Genomic DNA, 18,919 nt, shown 5'->3' with positions numbered 1-18,919 from the left:
TAGAAACTAATTAACGCCAAAGGGTCCTTCGTGGACACAGCAATTTCTTGGTCTCACTTGATACTATCACAGATAAATCACAGGGCTTGCAAAGGTCGCGTATCTTAAATCTCTCTAGCACAGCAGGGTGCTGTGTTCGTGAAAGACAGTACAGGAGGACGTTCTTTCAGCTTTCGAATCCCGACTCGGCAATGCTCTGAGCATCGTTTTACCCGAGGATGCGGGTGATTCAGTGGTATATCCTTATGGTCCGAATCAGCGTCTCAGCTGCACGAAGACGCAACACGGGAGAGTGATAGCATAGGTGAAAGAGTCACAAAGAGGAACTGTGCGACACATTCGACTGAGAGTGAAAACCATGGCTTTGGGATTTTGGATGGAGGTATCACTTGGATGGTACCAGATGCGTTAGTTAGACCGATCGCAAGGGCCTCCCATGCACCAATATTCGAAAGAGCTAAAGCATACAATGACATCACTGGATGGAACTTCTGGATGTATGCGATTGCGAAACCCGAATGTACACGAGCTCTGCAACTCGCTATCGACACTAACTTACCAGTATCAGACTCGCTCTGTTCAAACTGGAAAACTGAAGGAAGAGGAATCTTCAAGTTGAACCCATGCGGGGCATGGAAAAGCAACCTTTGACTAGTCGGACGATACACGCTACTTCATGAAACGAATGTGGGTCTCATTACATGGCAACAGTAGGGAACTCGCGTTGAGCAAGCACACCAGCTTCGACATTCTAGCCGCCTGGGTTTTGGTGGGAGGCATTAGGATTTACAAACCTTGTACTGGTAATCGGACATGAAGGCTAATCTAGTTAAGTATGTGAATGATGGATCGACTTGTGGAAAGTCAAAGTGTAGTATCAGCAACCAGCGATACCCACATGGAAATAAAAACGGACTGCCATGGATTTGGTGGATAGTCTACTTACAACTCGAAACGGAAACAACATTATCTGGATACTCGTTGATTGTCTGCGCAACCAGCACACTTTCCAGCCGTCAAAGGAACGGATAAGTATCTACACTACAGTCATCTATCTAGAGGAAGCGGTTGCTAGGCACGGGGTGCCAACCTTCATTACCTCTAATCGCAACTTACGATTTGCATCCGATTTGTGGCAAGCGGTGCACAAATCCTTTGGCTCAAGTTAGACATGAGCACAGTATATCATCCACAGACGGATGGGCAAACTGAACACACCATCCAAACTTTTGAAGACATGCTTCGACCGCGTGAAACCGACTCTGGCAACGGTTGGGGAAAAACACCTACCCTTTAGTGGAACTTTCGAATAACAACAGTTACCACACCAGCATTTAGGCAGCTTCGTTCGATGCATGGTACGGACTAAGGTGCCAATCATCTCTTTGTTGGGCAGAAGTCGGAAACAGCCAAACCACCAGCCCAAAACTCGTCATACACACAGTAGAGGAGATTGCTCTGATACGACAACGAATAACGGCAGTTCGTGACCACCAGAAAAGCCACACTGTTAAGCGCAAGAAACCACTCGAGTTCCAAGTTGGGGATCAAGTATTATCTAAAGTCTCACCTTGGGAAGGTGTACTTTGATTTGGTGTACGATACGAAACTCAAACCGCGATATGTTAAACCTTTCGAAATCATAGAGAAAATAGGCATAGTGACCTACAAACTAAAACCACCAGCAGAACTCAGTGGAGTTCACAACGTATTTCACGTGTCAAATCTGAAGAAGTGTCTGTCAGATGAGACCCTCGTAGTTCCTTTGAAGGAGCTCACTATAGAAGATCAGTTGCGATTCGTCGAGGAACCAGTTGAAATCACAGACCAAGACGTTAAGGTTCTCAAGCAAACCAGAATACCTCTTGTTCGAGTTCGTTGGAACTCCCGTCGTGGCACAGAGTTCACCTGGGAACGAGAAGATCAAATGAAACTCAAGTATCCCAGTGTTCAAGAACAGTGCTACCACTACTGAGGCTGAAGCTACTACAGAATTTCGGGATGAAATTCCAAACCAACAGGGGGATGATGTGACACCCCAGGAAAAAAAAACAGGAAAACAACGCAACACAACTAGTTTCCTCAATAACCACGTGCTTGTTCACAAAGTGTTCTTTGTAGATTCGTGGTGTGCATTATATTTGTGTATGTTAATAATATGTTTTGTGTTAATATTATGTTTTGTATAATTAAAACATGGATACTTGTTACATACTGTCTTTTGTGGTTCCTTACATTGAAACTATGTATCGTGATTAGTTCATAAGTTGTTTATGTGGACTTATACTAGTGTTATGTATTATAGTACTGAATCATTTAATTTAGAACTTGTGGAAAAATGTTGGAGCCCTTGCCGAAAACACCCCCACCCACGAGCAGGTCTGCGAAGAGCAAATGGGCTTCGGCCCAGTAGTGATCGAATACGATGTTTTGTTATTAACCTTCACGCAAAAACTGTAACTAGCAAAACCCTAATCACCACTCCCTCTCTCTCTCGCTTTTCTTTGAAACCCGACGGCAATCTTGAGCATTCGAGTCCCATACAACATCGATTGAATTACTGCCTCCTCTGTTTAGGTTAGTAACCAACTATTGATAACTATTTGATTGAAAGCATTATGGATTGATTGTTTGGTATCTTATATTAACTGTTATTAAGTGTTTAATGATTGTATGATTTGATAATGATTGATAAACAGGTGGTTAGATCTTGTTGATTCATAATGGTTCTGGTTAACCTTTATGGTTGTGTGATCGCATGTAGTATGTTGTGAATGCTTGATTGATAGTCTTGTCATAGTTATATTTTATTGATGCTCATCGTATGATAGGATTGATGATATGTTCATGTAACTGCTAGATGATCATTAGGATTTCTGTGCGATTCGTAACTGTTGTTGATGAAAACCCTGCTTCACGAAATCACCTACCGAACGAAAACCTTACCCGACGAAATCAAGGACCAGACGAAAACACAAGGAGCTGAACGAAAACCCCAAGTGTTTTCGCCACATCTCATGTTCGACGAAAACACCCTTGGGATTTCGTCGCCTAAGGGGGGGTTTTCGCCAGAAAAGGGGGATTTCGCCATCCCAGGTGTTTTCGCCACATGTATGATTTCGCTGAATGGTTTGATACATTAAATCTGTTAAGTTATTAACTCAGTTAGTTTATTAACCCTGTTAGTTTAGTAACTCTGTTAGTTTGTTAATTCTGCTTAGTCTGTTAACTTTGTTAAATCTAGTAATTCTGTTAAATCTAATAACTCTGTTAAAACTATTAACTCGATTAAAACTGTTAAGTCTGTTAACCCTGTTAACTTAGTTAAGCTTATCAAGTCTGTTAATGGATAGCTTTGTTAGAATAAACTGAGAATATGAGGAAGTAATATAACTGCTATATGTTAGTCAATGCTCATTATTGTGCGTGCATTCTATGATTGTGAATTATGCTAGAAACTGAGTTTCGTTATTCACTATTAATGATGGTTACATTTGGTCGCATAACATGATTTAGCTTTTACACACAGTACACTTAACTGGTAAACATGGTTATGGAGTATACATGTAAACTTGAAATCTTGTGTGGATGGATGAACTGTTTGTGTGTTACTCGATAATAATTGCCCAAGCACACCTTGTGATGTTGGATTTCATGTGAATCATTACAAACATAAACTGACTGTGTATACGTGCATACTATAGGCTTTGATTGAATTGTTGTGCACAAGTAACTAAGAATGCCGAGTAAACCGAGGTGAGTTCTCACTTCCTACAAGGCATGGGATTCCCAGGGGTTGGGAATGGGTAAAGGATTTAAACGGAAACTGCGTGATCTCCTAGTTTGGAACACGTACACACCCTCTTTATTGAAGGGTGACGACACGTACTAAGAACTTAAACGAAACCTGCGTAATCTCCTGGTTTGGGGATTACGTACACACCCTCTTTATTGAAGGGTGATAACACGTATTCTAGACCAAAACTCTATCATTAAGTCCCTCATTTTTATATCGACTTAATCGCCGAGGCCAATGGCGAACGGGTCATTAGTTAGATAGCGCTATTTAGGTTTTGACAAGCCTCACACCGTGCCGCAGAGGACGGGCGTGAACTAATGGACTATGGCACGTCAATGATGATAGACATTGACTAGGGCACCAACTTACTTCAGTCAGTAGTCGATATGGTAAACAGGTCTAGTGGTTCACATGTGGAAGCCCCCACCGACTATGGATATGTTTGGGAAACAGGGTAAACTGGTTAATCGTATTTTCAACTATGGGGTAACCCCCACGGAAAGTAAGCCAGCTAAAGACAAACTTTGCTTTTCGGAAACAACTTAAAACGAACACCCAACTGTGAACTCGCTCAACTTTGTTGTTGATTCGTTGTTACATGCCTTGCAGGCCTCTAGGTGCATATTGTTGGAACTTGCTATCTGGGAAGCTGGAGTGGTCATGGGTCGAGACACATGGAAACACAACACAAGGTAAATGGCTTTTACGTGTGGCATATAAATACTTAACAAATGAATCTTTGCTTCCGCTGTACAATGTAACTTAATTGAAATGTTGTAATACTTAACACAAGGTAAATGGCTTTTACGTGTGGCATATAAATACTTAACAAATGAATCTTTGCTTCCGCTGTACAATGTAACTTAATTGAAATGTTGTAACACTTAATTGTTGTTAATAAATGAAAGTTTTATTCAAAAATATCTATGAGTTCAATATGATTGGTGGCTAGATCCTTGTACGTCACACGCCCGCGGGGGTTTCCGCATGTGGTATTTTGGTGTTATGTGACATTGGTACCTGCCATAATCAACTTCCTAATAAAACTATTTATATAGTACTAACTTGTAAGTTGGTTGTTGATCGATTGTCGAGATCTGGTCAAAGATAAGTTAAAGAGAGTTTCTTAGTACCTTTAGCATGGTAGCTAGTGGTAAGAAGGGTGTCGAACTAAGAAGAGTTTGTAGTCGATCTTTAAGTCTAGATGATTAATAGGTCACGTGAACAATGTTATTTTAATGAATATTGCTATATTTTCTTTTAAAAGTTTGTTTCAACTATGAATCAAAAAGTAATTCAAGGTTGTGTTAAAAATAACAATTGGAATTCAATTTGGTGATTTAATAAACGCTTAATTTTAATAAGTTGTAGACAACATGGTAAAAATAATCACACCCGGGTTCGGATTAACAAGAAACTACAGTTAATTCACATAAACGGTTAAATCAAGTTGTGAATTCTAATGATCTTTCGGGTTTGTGAAAAAGCTAATCAATAATCTTACATATTGACAATTATCAAACAATTGGAAAAAACTATGTTTTATGATTTAAGATCAATCTCACACAAAACCTTAATACAAACCAAAATAAATAGCAATTATTTTGACATAAGTTTACGATACAAGAAAACCATTAATAATCACGTATTCATAATCGAACTAACAAATGATTTGTGTCAATTTAATAATGAAAATATTAAAAAAGTGTTTCTATCAAACTAAATATGAAGATAAAACCCTAGAACTTACAACCCTAGAAACTAGCCTTCCATCGTGAATTTTCATTCTTTGGTGTTGGTTTAGATGTTAGGGAATGATTAGAGATCAACTAGGATGATGGAGAATGATTATGATTTGAGTTTTTTGTCCATGAAATTTGAATTGGGATGTAACTCCCTTCATAAAATCGACATTCAATGTTAATCACCCACAAAATATCGTTTTGACAAACTAGGGGGCGTCAGTGACGCCCTCCAGAAATCTCACTTTCTATTTTGCTTTGTTTGACTTATTCAACTTCCCCGGTTGGCCCATCTTTGATCCTAATACTCCAAAAAGCCTTCCAAACACACCTTAGACTTGTTAAGACCTACAAAATACAAACCATATCAAAGTAGTGCCATTCAAGAGTGTATGTCACTCAATTCAATACTATTAAGTCGATTAATACTTAGACTTTTACCAACCCATCAGTTGTGCATGTTGGTGTATGCTTAAGTTGTGTCGTGTGCATTGTTGTGTTCTACTTGATGCTTTGTTTGTGTTTATATTCACACGTGTACTTTGTAACATCCACTAAAAACGGGTCTTAGAAAAAAACCCGACTTATTTGCAAACCGGATCCTAAACGAATTAGATATACATGAGAAAATTTTATTGTTCATTATTTTGATAATAACACGCGTAACATTAAGTATATCCGGATTAGAAATATTATTTTTTTATAAATTAAACGATGAATTCATAATTAACCTCCGTTAGATCCGAAACACAATAAGTAAAAATGCGGATTTTTATTATCATTTATTACTTGTTTATTTTTAATAATTTTTTTAGTATTATTTTAATTAATTATATTCGGGAATTAATAGTATTGGTTTGGAAGCAAGATAAGTGTTAAGTAACAAGGAGAATGCGGTGTGGGTTGCTCCTTGTTACCACCCTCCGGCGTGAGAATAAGTATTTGCTTTGAAAGCAAGATAAGTGTTAAGTAGTAATTGTGAATGAGCAGATTAGCATTACCTCAAACCTGGTTCGAAGTGGGTATTTATAGCCGAAGAGTGAAGGAGAAGGGCCAATGGGTCGCTTGATGGGCCTAGGGCCCGACTGACAACCTGGAGCTTTTCGTAGACTTGACAAGAGCGCAGGTCACGGGAGCTTTGGGCGCACGCGGAGGTGTTGTCATGTGTCATGCGTATTGATTGCACGAAGGAACACCCGCCACGTGGCCTGCTAGGGTTGTCAGTCTGTCCATCATCTTTTATGCAAGTGAGCTGGGCAGCTACGTATTGGGAGGTCAGCTGACTGCTGTTGTCAGTGTCCAAGCATACCACTTGCTGGTTGGTTACAGAAGTCAAAGTGACAGTTCCATTTGTATAACAATAGGATGCGGTCTTGCGCAGCTCCACCACGTGCGGTAAACTGTGCACATATAGGCGAACACATTTGTACGCCGCTCAACACTTCCTTAGCCGCCCCGCGCGCGGCCGCGCAGGATCTTAACATAGAAATGTGTTTGACAGAAAGTGATGTAGTAAACTACTATTATCTTTAGTAGCAATCACCGCATTCTGTGTATGTTGTCGAAAACAATCATTTTCATACACAAGGTGAGATTTCTCATCTTTTCTCGAGTGGGAAAGCAAACCGGGTTCGCACGTGCCCGCACGAACTGAGGCAAGTTCTTTGGCAATTGGGACAATAAGCCGGGTGATGGTCACTCACGCCCAAGCCTGGTGCGAAATTTGGTACCATACCCCTTCAAATAACAAAAATGACAAGCTACATTAAAAATGTACAATTCATGATGCTGACGTACATAAATTTAAATGATGTCATAGATCACGTTGCATCCGACGACACTGCTAGGAAGTAACACTTATAAAAACAGTTGCACATTTCTAACACATCCCCTCATCCCATCAATTTTCTCCCTAACACAACTGTCACCGGAGCTCATAATATTGCACAACAGATACGTTAATTATCCCAGCCACTATGCAACAATCCTCACTTCAAACCCGTCTCAACTTCATCCTCCAAAACCGACCAGAACGATGGCTTTACGCCATATTCTGGCAAGCCTCCAAAGACACTAATGGCCGTGTTGTTCTCTTGTGGGCTGATGGTTATTTCCCTAACACAAGTAATGATCATGACCAGATGTTTGGGTGTGACGATGTTTACGATACGCGATGGTTGATGATGTCTTCGGTTTCCATGTGTTTCTTGGCCGGACAAGATGTTGTAGGCGAGAGTTATAGTTTGGGGTCATTCTTGTGGTTGGCTGGTGACATGGAGCTAAGGAGTTATAATAGTAAAAGAACTGAAGAACTTAGAATACATGGAATCAAATCTTTGGTTTGTATTCCAACTCCTAATGGTGTTGTTGAATTGGGTTCTTGTGATATTGAAAAACAAGATGGTGGTTTAATTCAGTTAACGAAATCTGTCTTCGATCCTGGTAGTTTTTATACTAATGTTGATGAATGTGAAATCCCTAATCAAGGTATTTTTTTGATCTATAATGTATTCCCTAATCAATTAACATCAATTGTTAACTCAAAACAGCTTGTTTTACTAATAAATAGTTTGCTTATACAAAGTGGCTTGCAATTTATATTGATTCACATAATTTTATCTAAAACATTAATTGGAATAGAGGAAAATGGGCAACAGCTGTGCCGCTAGCACTTTTTATAGTAGTTTAAAAACTATATTCATAGATCTTGGTGTCATAACGTTACTAAAAATTTTCAGGCTATCAGAATCAAGTAAGTGAAGAAGGACAGGAAGAAGTGATGAGCATGAAAAAGATGAAGAAGTCATCTTCAGATTCAGATCCATTGGAAATCAACAGCTCATCACCAACAACCAACAACATAACAAGCATGCCTAAGAGGAGGGGAAGGCGAGCAAAGGGAACGGTTGCTCCACCGGAACTATTGCCACCCGGGTACCATGTGGAGGCGGAGAGGCAGCGAAGAGAGAAGCTAAACCATCGGTTTTATGCTCTCAGAAGTGTGGTTCCATATGTTTCAAAAATGGACAAAGCTTCTCTATTAGCAGATGCGGTTACTTACATCAACGAGCTTAAATCCAAGGTCGAAACTTTAGAAAAAATAACAGGTACTTCAGAATCATCACCAATAAGTTCAAGAAACAAGACCCAATTGAACTTAAAACATAATGACTATAACCATGTGGATAATCCAAGAAGTATCTCCAGTTATTCGACCGCTAATCAGGTTGAAGTTGAGGTGAAATCGCTAGGAACAGAAGCGATGGTTAGGGTTCAATCAGCGGATGTTAACTATCCAGCAGCTAAATTGATGGATGCACTTAGAAGCCTTGATTTAAGAGTTCAATATGCGAGTGTGTCAAGTGTGAAAGATTTGATGCTACAAGATGTTATTGTCAAGACTCCTAATGGATTCACATGTGATCAAGAAGACAACTTGAGACTTGCTCTTCTTAACAAAATGTACTTAGATTAGTAATTAACTATGTATTCGTATTTTCTTCCTTGTGTCATTAATTTTATCTACTAATCAATAGTGCTATATATATTATTAGCAAAAAAATAACTAATGGCATCTTAAACCAGTTTTATCAGTTAATCTCAATTATCACATAAGTCACAAGCTTTAGGTCGAGGGTTACATCCCGCTCGTCTCTAAAGTGGGGAGGGTTCAATTCGGGAGAAGTACCTTGCTTTCTGTGCCGCCTTCTTCATCCCGAATTGCCCTTGTTGCTACCATGCACCACCTCAGCCCTTCGGCATCCGTGCCGAATCCATACCTTCCACGCTTACACATGTAATCGTAATGTTCACTATCACATTACTAAAGACAAACTAATTGGTACAACAGTTAAATATCATATTCATTGTTCTCAATAGATGCAACCAATTGAGATAAAGTCTTGAAGGCCACCGCTTGGGTACCACCTGAAACGTCTATTTCAAATTAAACATGAGTACAATCAATAATTTTAATATTTTTTCAATGGTTGAATTTATTAAAATTTAAACCGTACTAACAAGAAAAAAATAGAGCTAAAGAAACATTATAAAACACGTGCAAAATGATGAACATTAACCACATGTCCAATCAATCAATCAACTTAAGATGCGTTTAAAGACAAATCCAAAAAAATATTCATCACAAAGAGTGTCGGACCTTAATTAACCAAATGCAATCACAACTTGTAATAACTGTGCATGATTCTTACAAAATCTTGAAGCAGATATGCCACCTGATGTAATATGCATCAAATGCCCAGCATATCCACCACTTTTAGCCTAGCGGTATAGAGGTTTGAGTTCTCAAAGGAGACCCAAATTCAATTCCTACATGTGTCACTTTGATGAATCAGACAATGATTGATAGAGCTTAACCTCCTTGCGGAGGTCGTAGTTTTAGGGGAACGTGTAATTTTGGTGCTCCTTGGTAACATGTAGATATTTGTTGAATAAGCCATGACATATATTTTTTAAATAATTTATTTTGTGATAAAGAATTTCCAAGACACGACCAAAACCCAAAATTAATGTGCACACTAAGAGTGCGTGTGGTGATAAAGATTGGGATATTAGTCTTGAGAGAGATGGATTGTGTTTCTTTTCAATAAATAAAAGTAAATTCGGCCTCATTATATAAAATTGATCCAAAATGATTTGTTTTGATCGTGGTATAATATACATGGCATTATTAAATTTAGCGGTAAACATGTATCGATTTGGTTATGAGTTGAAACCAAACTTTTTTCACACCATCACATATAAATCCACATCTAATCAAAACCATTGAAATAACGAACATTAAAATATCACGGCATCGACACATATCACACCCATTATTACCACTACTATGATCACACCATTTGCAACGGTGTGATCTTGGTTTCACAGTCTATCACGGGCTTTTTTTATGGGGTACCCCGACTAAATAATTCCAGTTAACTGATTTAATAAAGAATGGTTTATAAGGGGTAAGTTAATTTGGTTAACCATCAGCCGACGATTTTAGACATGTACTCAAGCTAATTTATTTAGAAATACAACTTATCTTGGTTCTTTAAAATATCAGAAATCCTTTTGATTTATAAAAAAAAAAAATAAATGACAACATATATTTAATTTAAAAATACTACACAACGAAACTTTCTAACACCTAAGATATTATTTTATGAAAAATAAAGGTATAGCAGTTGGTTTTAAAATTTTAACGTCACTCTGATTCGATTAATTCAGTTATTCATACCCAAACAAACATAATCAAATCTTAAAAATTGTTTATAAAAATAAAATAATAACAACGTTTTTTCTATCATTCAATTTCTCTACCCACCCAAATATTAATCAATAGTGTAAACAGACAATATTTATAAGGGGTACTTTTGTAGAATAGTAATAAAGTTTTAAAAAAATTTTAATTAGGTCAAATTTTAAAAGTGTTCCAAACAGGTTAATCAATATTTATTTTTCATTAAATTTCAAAGGGACTTTTCATCCATTTTATAGTCAACTGTGGTGGTGTGGATGTTTGTTTTTTTTTTCCTTTTATTTGATGCTAACGTCGAGTGGTGGCGTTGATTTTTTTTTAATTTTTAATGAAATTAAAGTTTTTTTATTTTTAGTAAATATAATTTCATATATTAAAATAACCCGACCCCAATATCTTATGCTTCATTTTTTTCTTGACACGTGGAAAAAAGGACATAACTCGATTTGAATGTTAAGGTATCTAATTGGGACAAAAACCATACGAGTGAAATAATTAGAACACTTTAAATTTTCTCAATTTATAAATATCAAATATGAACTATCTTTAAGTGTTATTTTTTTTAATCTGTATTATCCTTGATCCACATAATTGGTATAAAAAATAAATATAAAAATTGTAATAGAAAATTTTATATAGGAATTTTTAGAATAAAGAAAAAAAAGGTAAAATTCAGTAGACTGTAAAGTCACATTCAACGTGTCTACTATTCACACTAGTTTATAATTACGTGACACATTCTACATAATAATTTAATTACATCGGTCATTTTTTTATAAAAAAAATATATATACATGTTAAAAAGTCTACACGTGTGTTAGCATACCACTATTTATAAAGAAATTGTACTATTTTGTCATCAAAATGGAGATGCAAGTTTTTAATAGGGTGCTACTTTCTACACCCCCCCTATTTACTTTTTTCACCCCCCTCCTCTCACATACTTACAGGTGGGGCCTGCGTGGGACCGACAGTTTTCCTCTCACAAGGGGGGGTGTAATCAGGAAGGAGGGGGGGTGTGTATAGAATGGGCCTTTTTAATAAAGTTTTACTTTCTTAATCTTGCTAAAAATATGCTCCAATAATGATTAATCCTCGCTTTAATTCATGTACTTTCCCTTATTTAGGAATTTGTCAAAATGAATGACTAGTGCCTCATATTCATTTATTTGAAAATTAGAACTATAATCCAAGTTTTATTAACTTTCTGGTCTAACATCTCTCTCCCCCTCTCTCTCTATATATATACACAAAAAAAGTATATCATACAATATATCTTAACGTATTTTGCGTACGCGATAGCAAAATTACACGTTATGTTAGCAAAAAGTGAAAATCACATGTTGTAAAAAACAAATAGCGCATGTTAGAAAAAAAAATTAAATTCGCATGTTAAAAAAATCAAAATCGCATGTTTATACTGCATCTCGTATGCAGCGTACGTTAATACAATTTGTACAATAACCGACATATATATATATATATATATATATATAGGGGATGGTTCAAATGAAAACCACTTTTATTGTGAAAACTCGAAAACTAACTAAAAAAGCCTAAAAAAAACTAAAGAACATACAATTTTTTTTTTTACAATTTTTTTTAGAAAAATCGCTACTTTTTATATATGGAAAAAAATTTCAAAAAAAAAAAAAAATTTGGTTGTACTGCACATGTGCACTAATACGGAAAGCCTAAACCACTTAACCCACCCCCCACCGACACCCCCCAAAAACCTAAACCCCCCCCCCAAAAAAACTAAATTCACCCTCCCACCAAAAGCCTAACCCCCCCCCCCCCTCCCCCAAAAAAAAAACCTAAATCCCCCCACCCCCACCCTCCCGAAAACCTAAAACTAAACCCTAAACATAAACCCGAAAAAACCTAACCCCCCCACCCCCACCCCCCAAAAACCTAAACCCCCCTCCCCCCCACACCCAAAAACCTAATCCTAATCCTAAACCTCCAAAAAACTAACCCTAAAAGCTAAACTAGAATCAAAAAGCTAATTTTAAGCATGTAATGCACATTGTAGTACATGTTATATTGCACATGTGCACTACTATAATAATAGTATTGAAAACAAGACGACACCATAAATCTTTTTTTATGTCATAAAAAATATGCTCGAATATACTTGAATGAAAGATAAGAAAATTTGTGATCTTATGGTGCCATTTTTGTTTTAAAATGATAACGTATGGAGAAATGGGAAATGTTTGAAAAGTTATATATTTTTTGTTCCAATTTTACCCCTCCTTCATTAAAAGTCTTTCCCCCCTCCTTTTTAGTGGGTTTTAGTTAGTTTTCTAGTTTTCACAATAACTAGTGGTTTTCATTTGAACCTTCCCCTATATATATATATATATATATATATATATATATATATATATATATGGGAAAGTTTAAATGAGAACGTTAAATATTGTAAGAACCGTGAGAACGAATGAAAAAAAAACTGCGAGAATTAGGTTAAAAACAATTCAAATTCAAAAAAAAATTTTACACTTATCATTATTATTCGAATACAATGTTATAAATTTTATTTACACGTTTAAATTTACGTGAATTCGTAAATAAAGAAATTTTATACATGTGTAACTTTGCCATTTACACGTGTGTTAATTTGTTATATTTACACATGTATAAAAATTCTAATAAGAATGATTTTAAGAGAAGAAATGAATTATTTAATGATGTAAATATACTTTTTTTTATGTTGTATCTTAATTACAATGAGGTTTGTATTAAAAAAATGGTTTTTATTGGTTTTTTTAACGGATCTCGCAATATTTAGCTTTCTCGAGATAATCATTCCCTATGTGTGTGTGTGTGTGTGTGTGTTTATGATAGGGTTCATGCGGGAACTAGATTTAAGGAGAAAAGTTGATAACTTATTTTATTATCTAAAATAGATTTGAAGTATTTCAAATAAAACCAATCTTTATTAACTTTTAAAATTCAGAATTTTCCCCTTTATTTGGTAAACAAACTGAAAATCCAGTAACTTATTTCCTTACTTGTTAATTAAGTTGGTTTTTTTTCTCCAGCGCTACGCGGCGGGTGCTTGATTCCCGTGGTACGTGACGTGACTTTGGTCGTTATCAACTCGACTCAACGAAAACAATAAATACAACTAATGATACCGATTCTGATAATACCACTTAAAACAAAAGAAAAAAAAAGGTTCACCCCACCATGCTACGTGGCGTGTCACACCCCTATTTTACCACGTGTTACCGATGGGCCCGGTGGGGAGTATCGTGACGTAGTTGATATCATCATAGTCAAACAACACAAATTATAAATACACAGCGGAAGCAAAAGATAAATTTATTTCAACTGAATAAATTGTAATGTTAAGTATCACAAAACAGTCGAAACAGATCCACAGGCGGATCGAATAAAAAGGAAAACTGTTCAATAGACTTTGACATCTATAGCTTGCGAGACTTGATTATTGATGCCTGGAATAGCCAGCCTATTACGTATAGTACCTGCACTTAGCCTTTTTGGAAAATACGTCAGTTTACACTGGTAAATACAACTTAACTGACTCATTTTGAAAAGAGTTTGAAAATTGATTTGAATGCACTTCGGCAAAAATATCTTTATAACTTGGGACAATTATTTAAAAATAATTTTGTCCACAGTTTTACTTATTTGTCGTCCATCAGGGCCGGTTTGTAAGGCCGGTCTTGATTAACTGACACGCTACAGGTATAATACCAACAAGGTTGATTCCTTTAAGTGGGCTACCAGTTTTTACGTAATGCAGCTGTCAGGTGTACGCCTACACCCCGTGCTTAGGTCGTGGGCATTTCTTTGAATGATGCCAAGGATATCCGGGACATGGTCATTTAACCCCCAAAGGCCATACACCAAATAATACATATTAAACGGGTCATGTAAATACATTAATCACAATCCGATCTAAATGACTACACACACCCGACCAAGCAAGTGCACGTACCTTTTACTGGGCTCCTAATCTGGAATGAAGGTTTTTAATAACCTGTTAGAATCCTAACGGGTCTTTAATTAAGCTTAGACTTAGACCGGTTAGTTTTCAAAAGGAAGACACGGTTCAAACGCATGATAAAGCGAAGACCGGTTTAAAATGTGGTTTTGACCCGACAAGCTTGTATGCTTGTTTAATATGGGAAACTTAAACACATTCTGGATTTTGAGACAAAAACGGTATGGTTTGACCCGTTTCGGCAAATATATGTAAACTAGTTACGTAAGCCGATCCGAATGCGAAAAGTGCATAACGAGTAACCAAAAGAGTCATATACAAGTTTCTTGAGTTAATATGCCTTAAATATGTTGTGATATCAGTAAGATATCTTCTATTATGCCCAAAACGAATTTAAACTCAAACTATGCCTCGTAAGGGCATTTTGGTCATTTTAAAGGTTATACAAGAGTTTAAATATCAAACTGAGTTACAGGTCTGATATAATCAGTAAAAATACTTAATTTAGTAAGTTATAACAGTAGGGTATCATACATATGTGAAATTTATCAATTATAACCAAACTATGCACCTTAGGGGCATTTTGATAATTTCATATAGGCTTAAAAGGTCCAAAATTGGAAATTTGAGTTTAAAACTTTTGCTTACTGTTAGAATATAAATATTTACTAAAAATATCAGTAGGCATCAAACCTTATATGTTTAAAATAGTTTTAATGCATACTATGCGTTAAAAACGCTTAAAAAGGCGATTTAGAGCCATTTCCGGGTTTCCAAAGGAATGCCGATATTTTCATTATTCCAGAGAGGTCAAAATATTTTATTTATCATATTAGATCAGTAGAAAAAGGTTTGGTATCAAAAGGATTTGTAAAACTCATTTTATAGCCCAAAAGGGCAAAACCGACAATAACTGAATCAAGCTTAGAACCCTATGTTATGCTCAGCCTAAAAATAAGTAAAAATCTTCAAAAATCCCAAAATATTATATTACATCAGTGGGTAAAAATTTTGATATCAAAAAATAGGTTTAGATAGGCTATATGTTAATTACGCCGTTTAATTACTAAAAAGCTTCTCATTTACGCTAATGAGCATAACTCCTAATCTAGACCTCAAACTGATATCAAATTTTAGGGACAAGTTTATAAATCAGTAGTGAAGGTTTCCGTTCTTTCACTTTTTTAAAAATCACATTTTAAGGTGAAAAGGGCATAATAGTCAACATTTAAGCATTTAACGAAAACATGCATATGAATCGGATAACTAGTGATTCAAGTTGTATAATCTCAGAGGGTTATACTTATAGGTAACTTGGTCCTAATAAGGCTCTAAGGCATTCCTAAACCATGCTCAAACGGGTCAGAACTGAAAGTCAAAGTAGAAGTTAAACTATGCGAGTTTCGGTTCCAATCCGAGCTTAAACTGAAAATTGTCGGGTTGAACATGTTTAGACGTGTTATTACATTCATTACCAAGTTATATGAGTGATAAAACAGGTTGCATAGCTTCTACATTGCTAATTACGCATTAATTTGAAATTAAGCTTTCTGTTGACTTTTTATTATCAAGTTTGACCCGACAATTGACCTAGTTAGAGTGGGAATCAAAGGGTGCCCATTTATGGGTTTATTGCCCACATAATTACCAACTCATAGGTACTTTCAATTTGAAATTTGACTGGACAAATTAAGATTAATGATGAAGTCAAATCTTAATTACGACGGTTTGACTTTAAGCTAATAAACTAAGCAAAACTGAATTAAGGAAGGTTAATGATGCTTACCAAGGTCCTATGCACGACTAATGATCACTAGGAATGGGTCTTGAGCTCCAGGAACTTCCAGAAACCAAGTTGTGAAGTTTTCAAGTGAATGCTCAAATGTTTGCAACCAAGAGCTTCTTATATAGGAGTTCAAATGCATTAAGATCATGCCAAATAAGCCTATGGAATGTTTCCTGATCATTCCAAGTGTCCCTAGGCCCTTTAAAACCATCAAACAAGCCCAGGTATCAAAAACAAGCTCCATAAGTCGGTTAAATGGCTGGAACAGGCACCTGTCAACATTTTCTGATGTTGGCATGTTGAGGTGGGCCGTGTAAGGTCCCATAGAGGGTCTACGCGGGCCGTGTGAGGGTGGTTCTCTGGTCAGCAAGTTTCAAATATTGCAATTTTGGTCCCTGGTCCTTCCAAACTTGATTTTTACATGGTTTCTTGCACTTTTAACCCCCAAACTTGACTTTTAAGGACCCCAAGTCATAAACCAACTTTTTAAGCCCCCGGTTATTCATACGATCACCGAAAAGTCTTAAATTTCAATGTTGACGCTTTTAACCCCTCGTATACGAATATTGTCATAACTTTCTCATACTTAATCGAAACCTTGTGAAATTTTTATCACACATTCTCGTGAGTAAAATTAATCATTACAAAGCTTCGGGTTCGCTAAAAGGTCACGCAGAAGTATACTTTAAACATGTTGACACATTTAACCCCTGTAGTTTGTAATTCCTCACTTTCTTTCACAGTTAGCTTCGTATGATCCATGATTTATTCGTTTAAGGGTATAAACATCATGTAAGGTTATTGAAAGATATATTTATTTATTGTTGACACTTTGAATCCTTTTACACACATAGATTCCTTGTTTGTCAACTTTAGTCCCTCTAAATCAATCCTTTACACGTTTTAAGTCCATGACACGTGTCGATATATTATTGGACATGAATTTTCGAGGTGTTACATCCTCACCCCCTTAAAAGAAATTTTGCCCTCAAGATTACTGAAATAAATGAGGGTACTTTTCTTTCATTGTGGATTCTACCTCCCATGTGTACTCAGGACCTCTGTGGGCATTCCATTTAACCTTTACAATAGGCACATGCTTCCTTCGAAGCTTCTTTACCTGTCGATCCTCAATCGACAAAGGTTTTTCCACAAATTTCAAGCTCTCATCTATGTGCACATATATATGTGGTATGACCAGCGATTCATCAGCCAGACATTTCTTCAGATTGACGATGTGGAATACTGTGAATACCACTGAGCTCTTCAGGTAAGTTTAACTTATATGCCACTGTTCCTACACATTCGATGATCTCGAATGGTCCTATATATCTTGGGCTTGACTTACCTTTCTTACCAAATCGCATTACTCCTTTCCAGGGTGATACTTTAAGCAAAACTTTATCACCAACCTCAAACTTCAGAGGTTTTCGCCTTTTATCCGCATAACTTTTCTGCCTATCTCTGGCAGCTTTCAGGCGGTCACGAATCTGGACAATCTTGTCCGTCATTTCAAAGACTATGTCTGGACCTGATAATTGAGCTTCCCCTACTTCTGCCCAACAAATAGGCGTTCTGCATTTCCTACCATATAATGCCTCAAAAGGCGCAGCCTGAATGCTTGTATGGTAGCTATTGTTATAGGAGAACTCGATCAATGGTAGATGCTTATCCCAACTACCACCTAAATCAATTACACATGCACAAAGCATATCTTCCAAAGTTTGAATGGTACGCTCACTCTGCCCATCCGTCTGAGGATGGTAAGCCGTACTAAAATTTAAGCGTGTGCCCAAAGAATATTGGAAACTTTTCCAAAAATGAGATGTGTACCTAGTATCTCTGTCAGAGATAATAGATACCGGTACGCCATGCAAAGATACACTCTTATCCACGTACAATTGGGCTAACATGTCGGTTTTATAAGTCTCCTTAATGGGTAGGAAATGTGCTGACTTAGTCAGTCTATCTACTATTACCCATATACTATCATTTCCTTTCTTTGTCTTTGGCAATTTGGTGATAAAATCCATTATCACCATTTCCCATTTCCAAGTGGGAATTTCAGGCTGTTGTAGCAAACCTGACGGCTTTTGATGTTCAGCTTTGACTTGTGCGCATGTCAAACATTTAGCTACATAGGCAGCTATAGACTTCTTCAAGCCTATCCACCAATAGTTTGCCTTCAGATCCTGGTACATCTTGTTAGCTCCAGGATGAACGGAATATTTAGAACTATGGGTTTCATGGAGGATAACATCCCGAAGTCCTCCATAAACAGGAACCCATATTCATCCATTTAATCTTAGAATTCCATCCTTGCCATAGGACAACTGTTCTTCAGTTACTC

At 36.7% G+C, this 18,919-nt stretch overlaps 1 protein-coding gene and 1 long non-coding RNA gene across 2 annotated transcripts; one reads left to right on the top strand and one right to left on the bottom strand.

Moving 5' to 3' along the window:
• Nucleotides 1-5,650: 5,650 nt before the first annotated feature.
• On the bottom strand, nucleotides 5,651-9,348 carry LOC118490230. The gene is made up of 2 exons (XR_004888716.1): nucleotides 9,230-9,348; nucleotides 5,651-5,889 (listed from the first exon to the last, which is right to left on the bottom strand). It is a non-coding gene; the product is annotated as an uncharacterized LOC118490230 (long non-coding RNA).
• On the top strand, nucleotides 7,417-9,103 carry LOC110930460 (transcription factor MYC2). The gene is made up of 2 exons (XM_022173761.2): nucleotides 7,417-8,028; nucleotides 8,280-9,103. Exons 1-2 carry the CDS (start codon nucleotides 7,518-7,520, stop codon nucleotides 9,014-9,016), a joined length of 1,248 nt encoding a protein of 415 aa, XP_022029453.1. The 5' UTR covers nucleotides 7,417-7,517; the 3' UTR covers nucleotides 9,017-9,103.
• Nucleotides 9,349-18,919: the final 9,571 nt, after the last annotated feature.

Source organism: Helianthus annuus, chromosome 3 (genome assembly GCF_002127325.2).
Source record: "Helianthus annuus cultivar XRQ/B chromosome 3, HanXRQr2.0-SUNRISE, whole genome shotgun sequence".
Taxonomy (NCBI): domain Eukaryota; kingdom Viridiplantae; phylum Streptophyta; class Magnoliopsida; order Asterales; family Asteraceae; genus Helianthus; species Helianthus annuus.
This window is presented reverse-complemented; position numbering and strand designations above follow the sequence as displayed.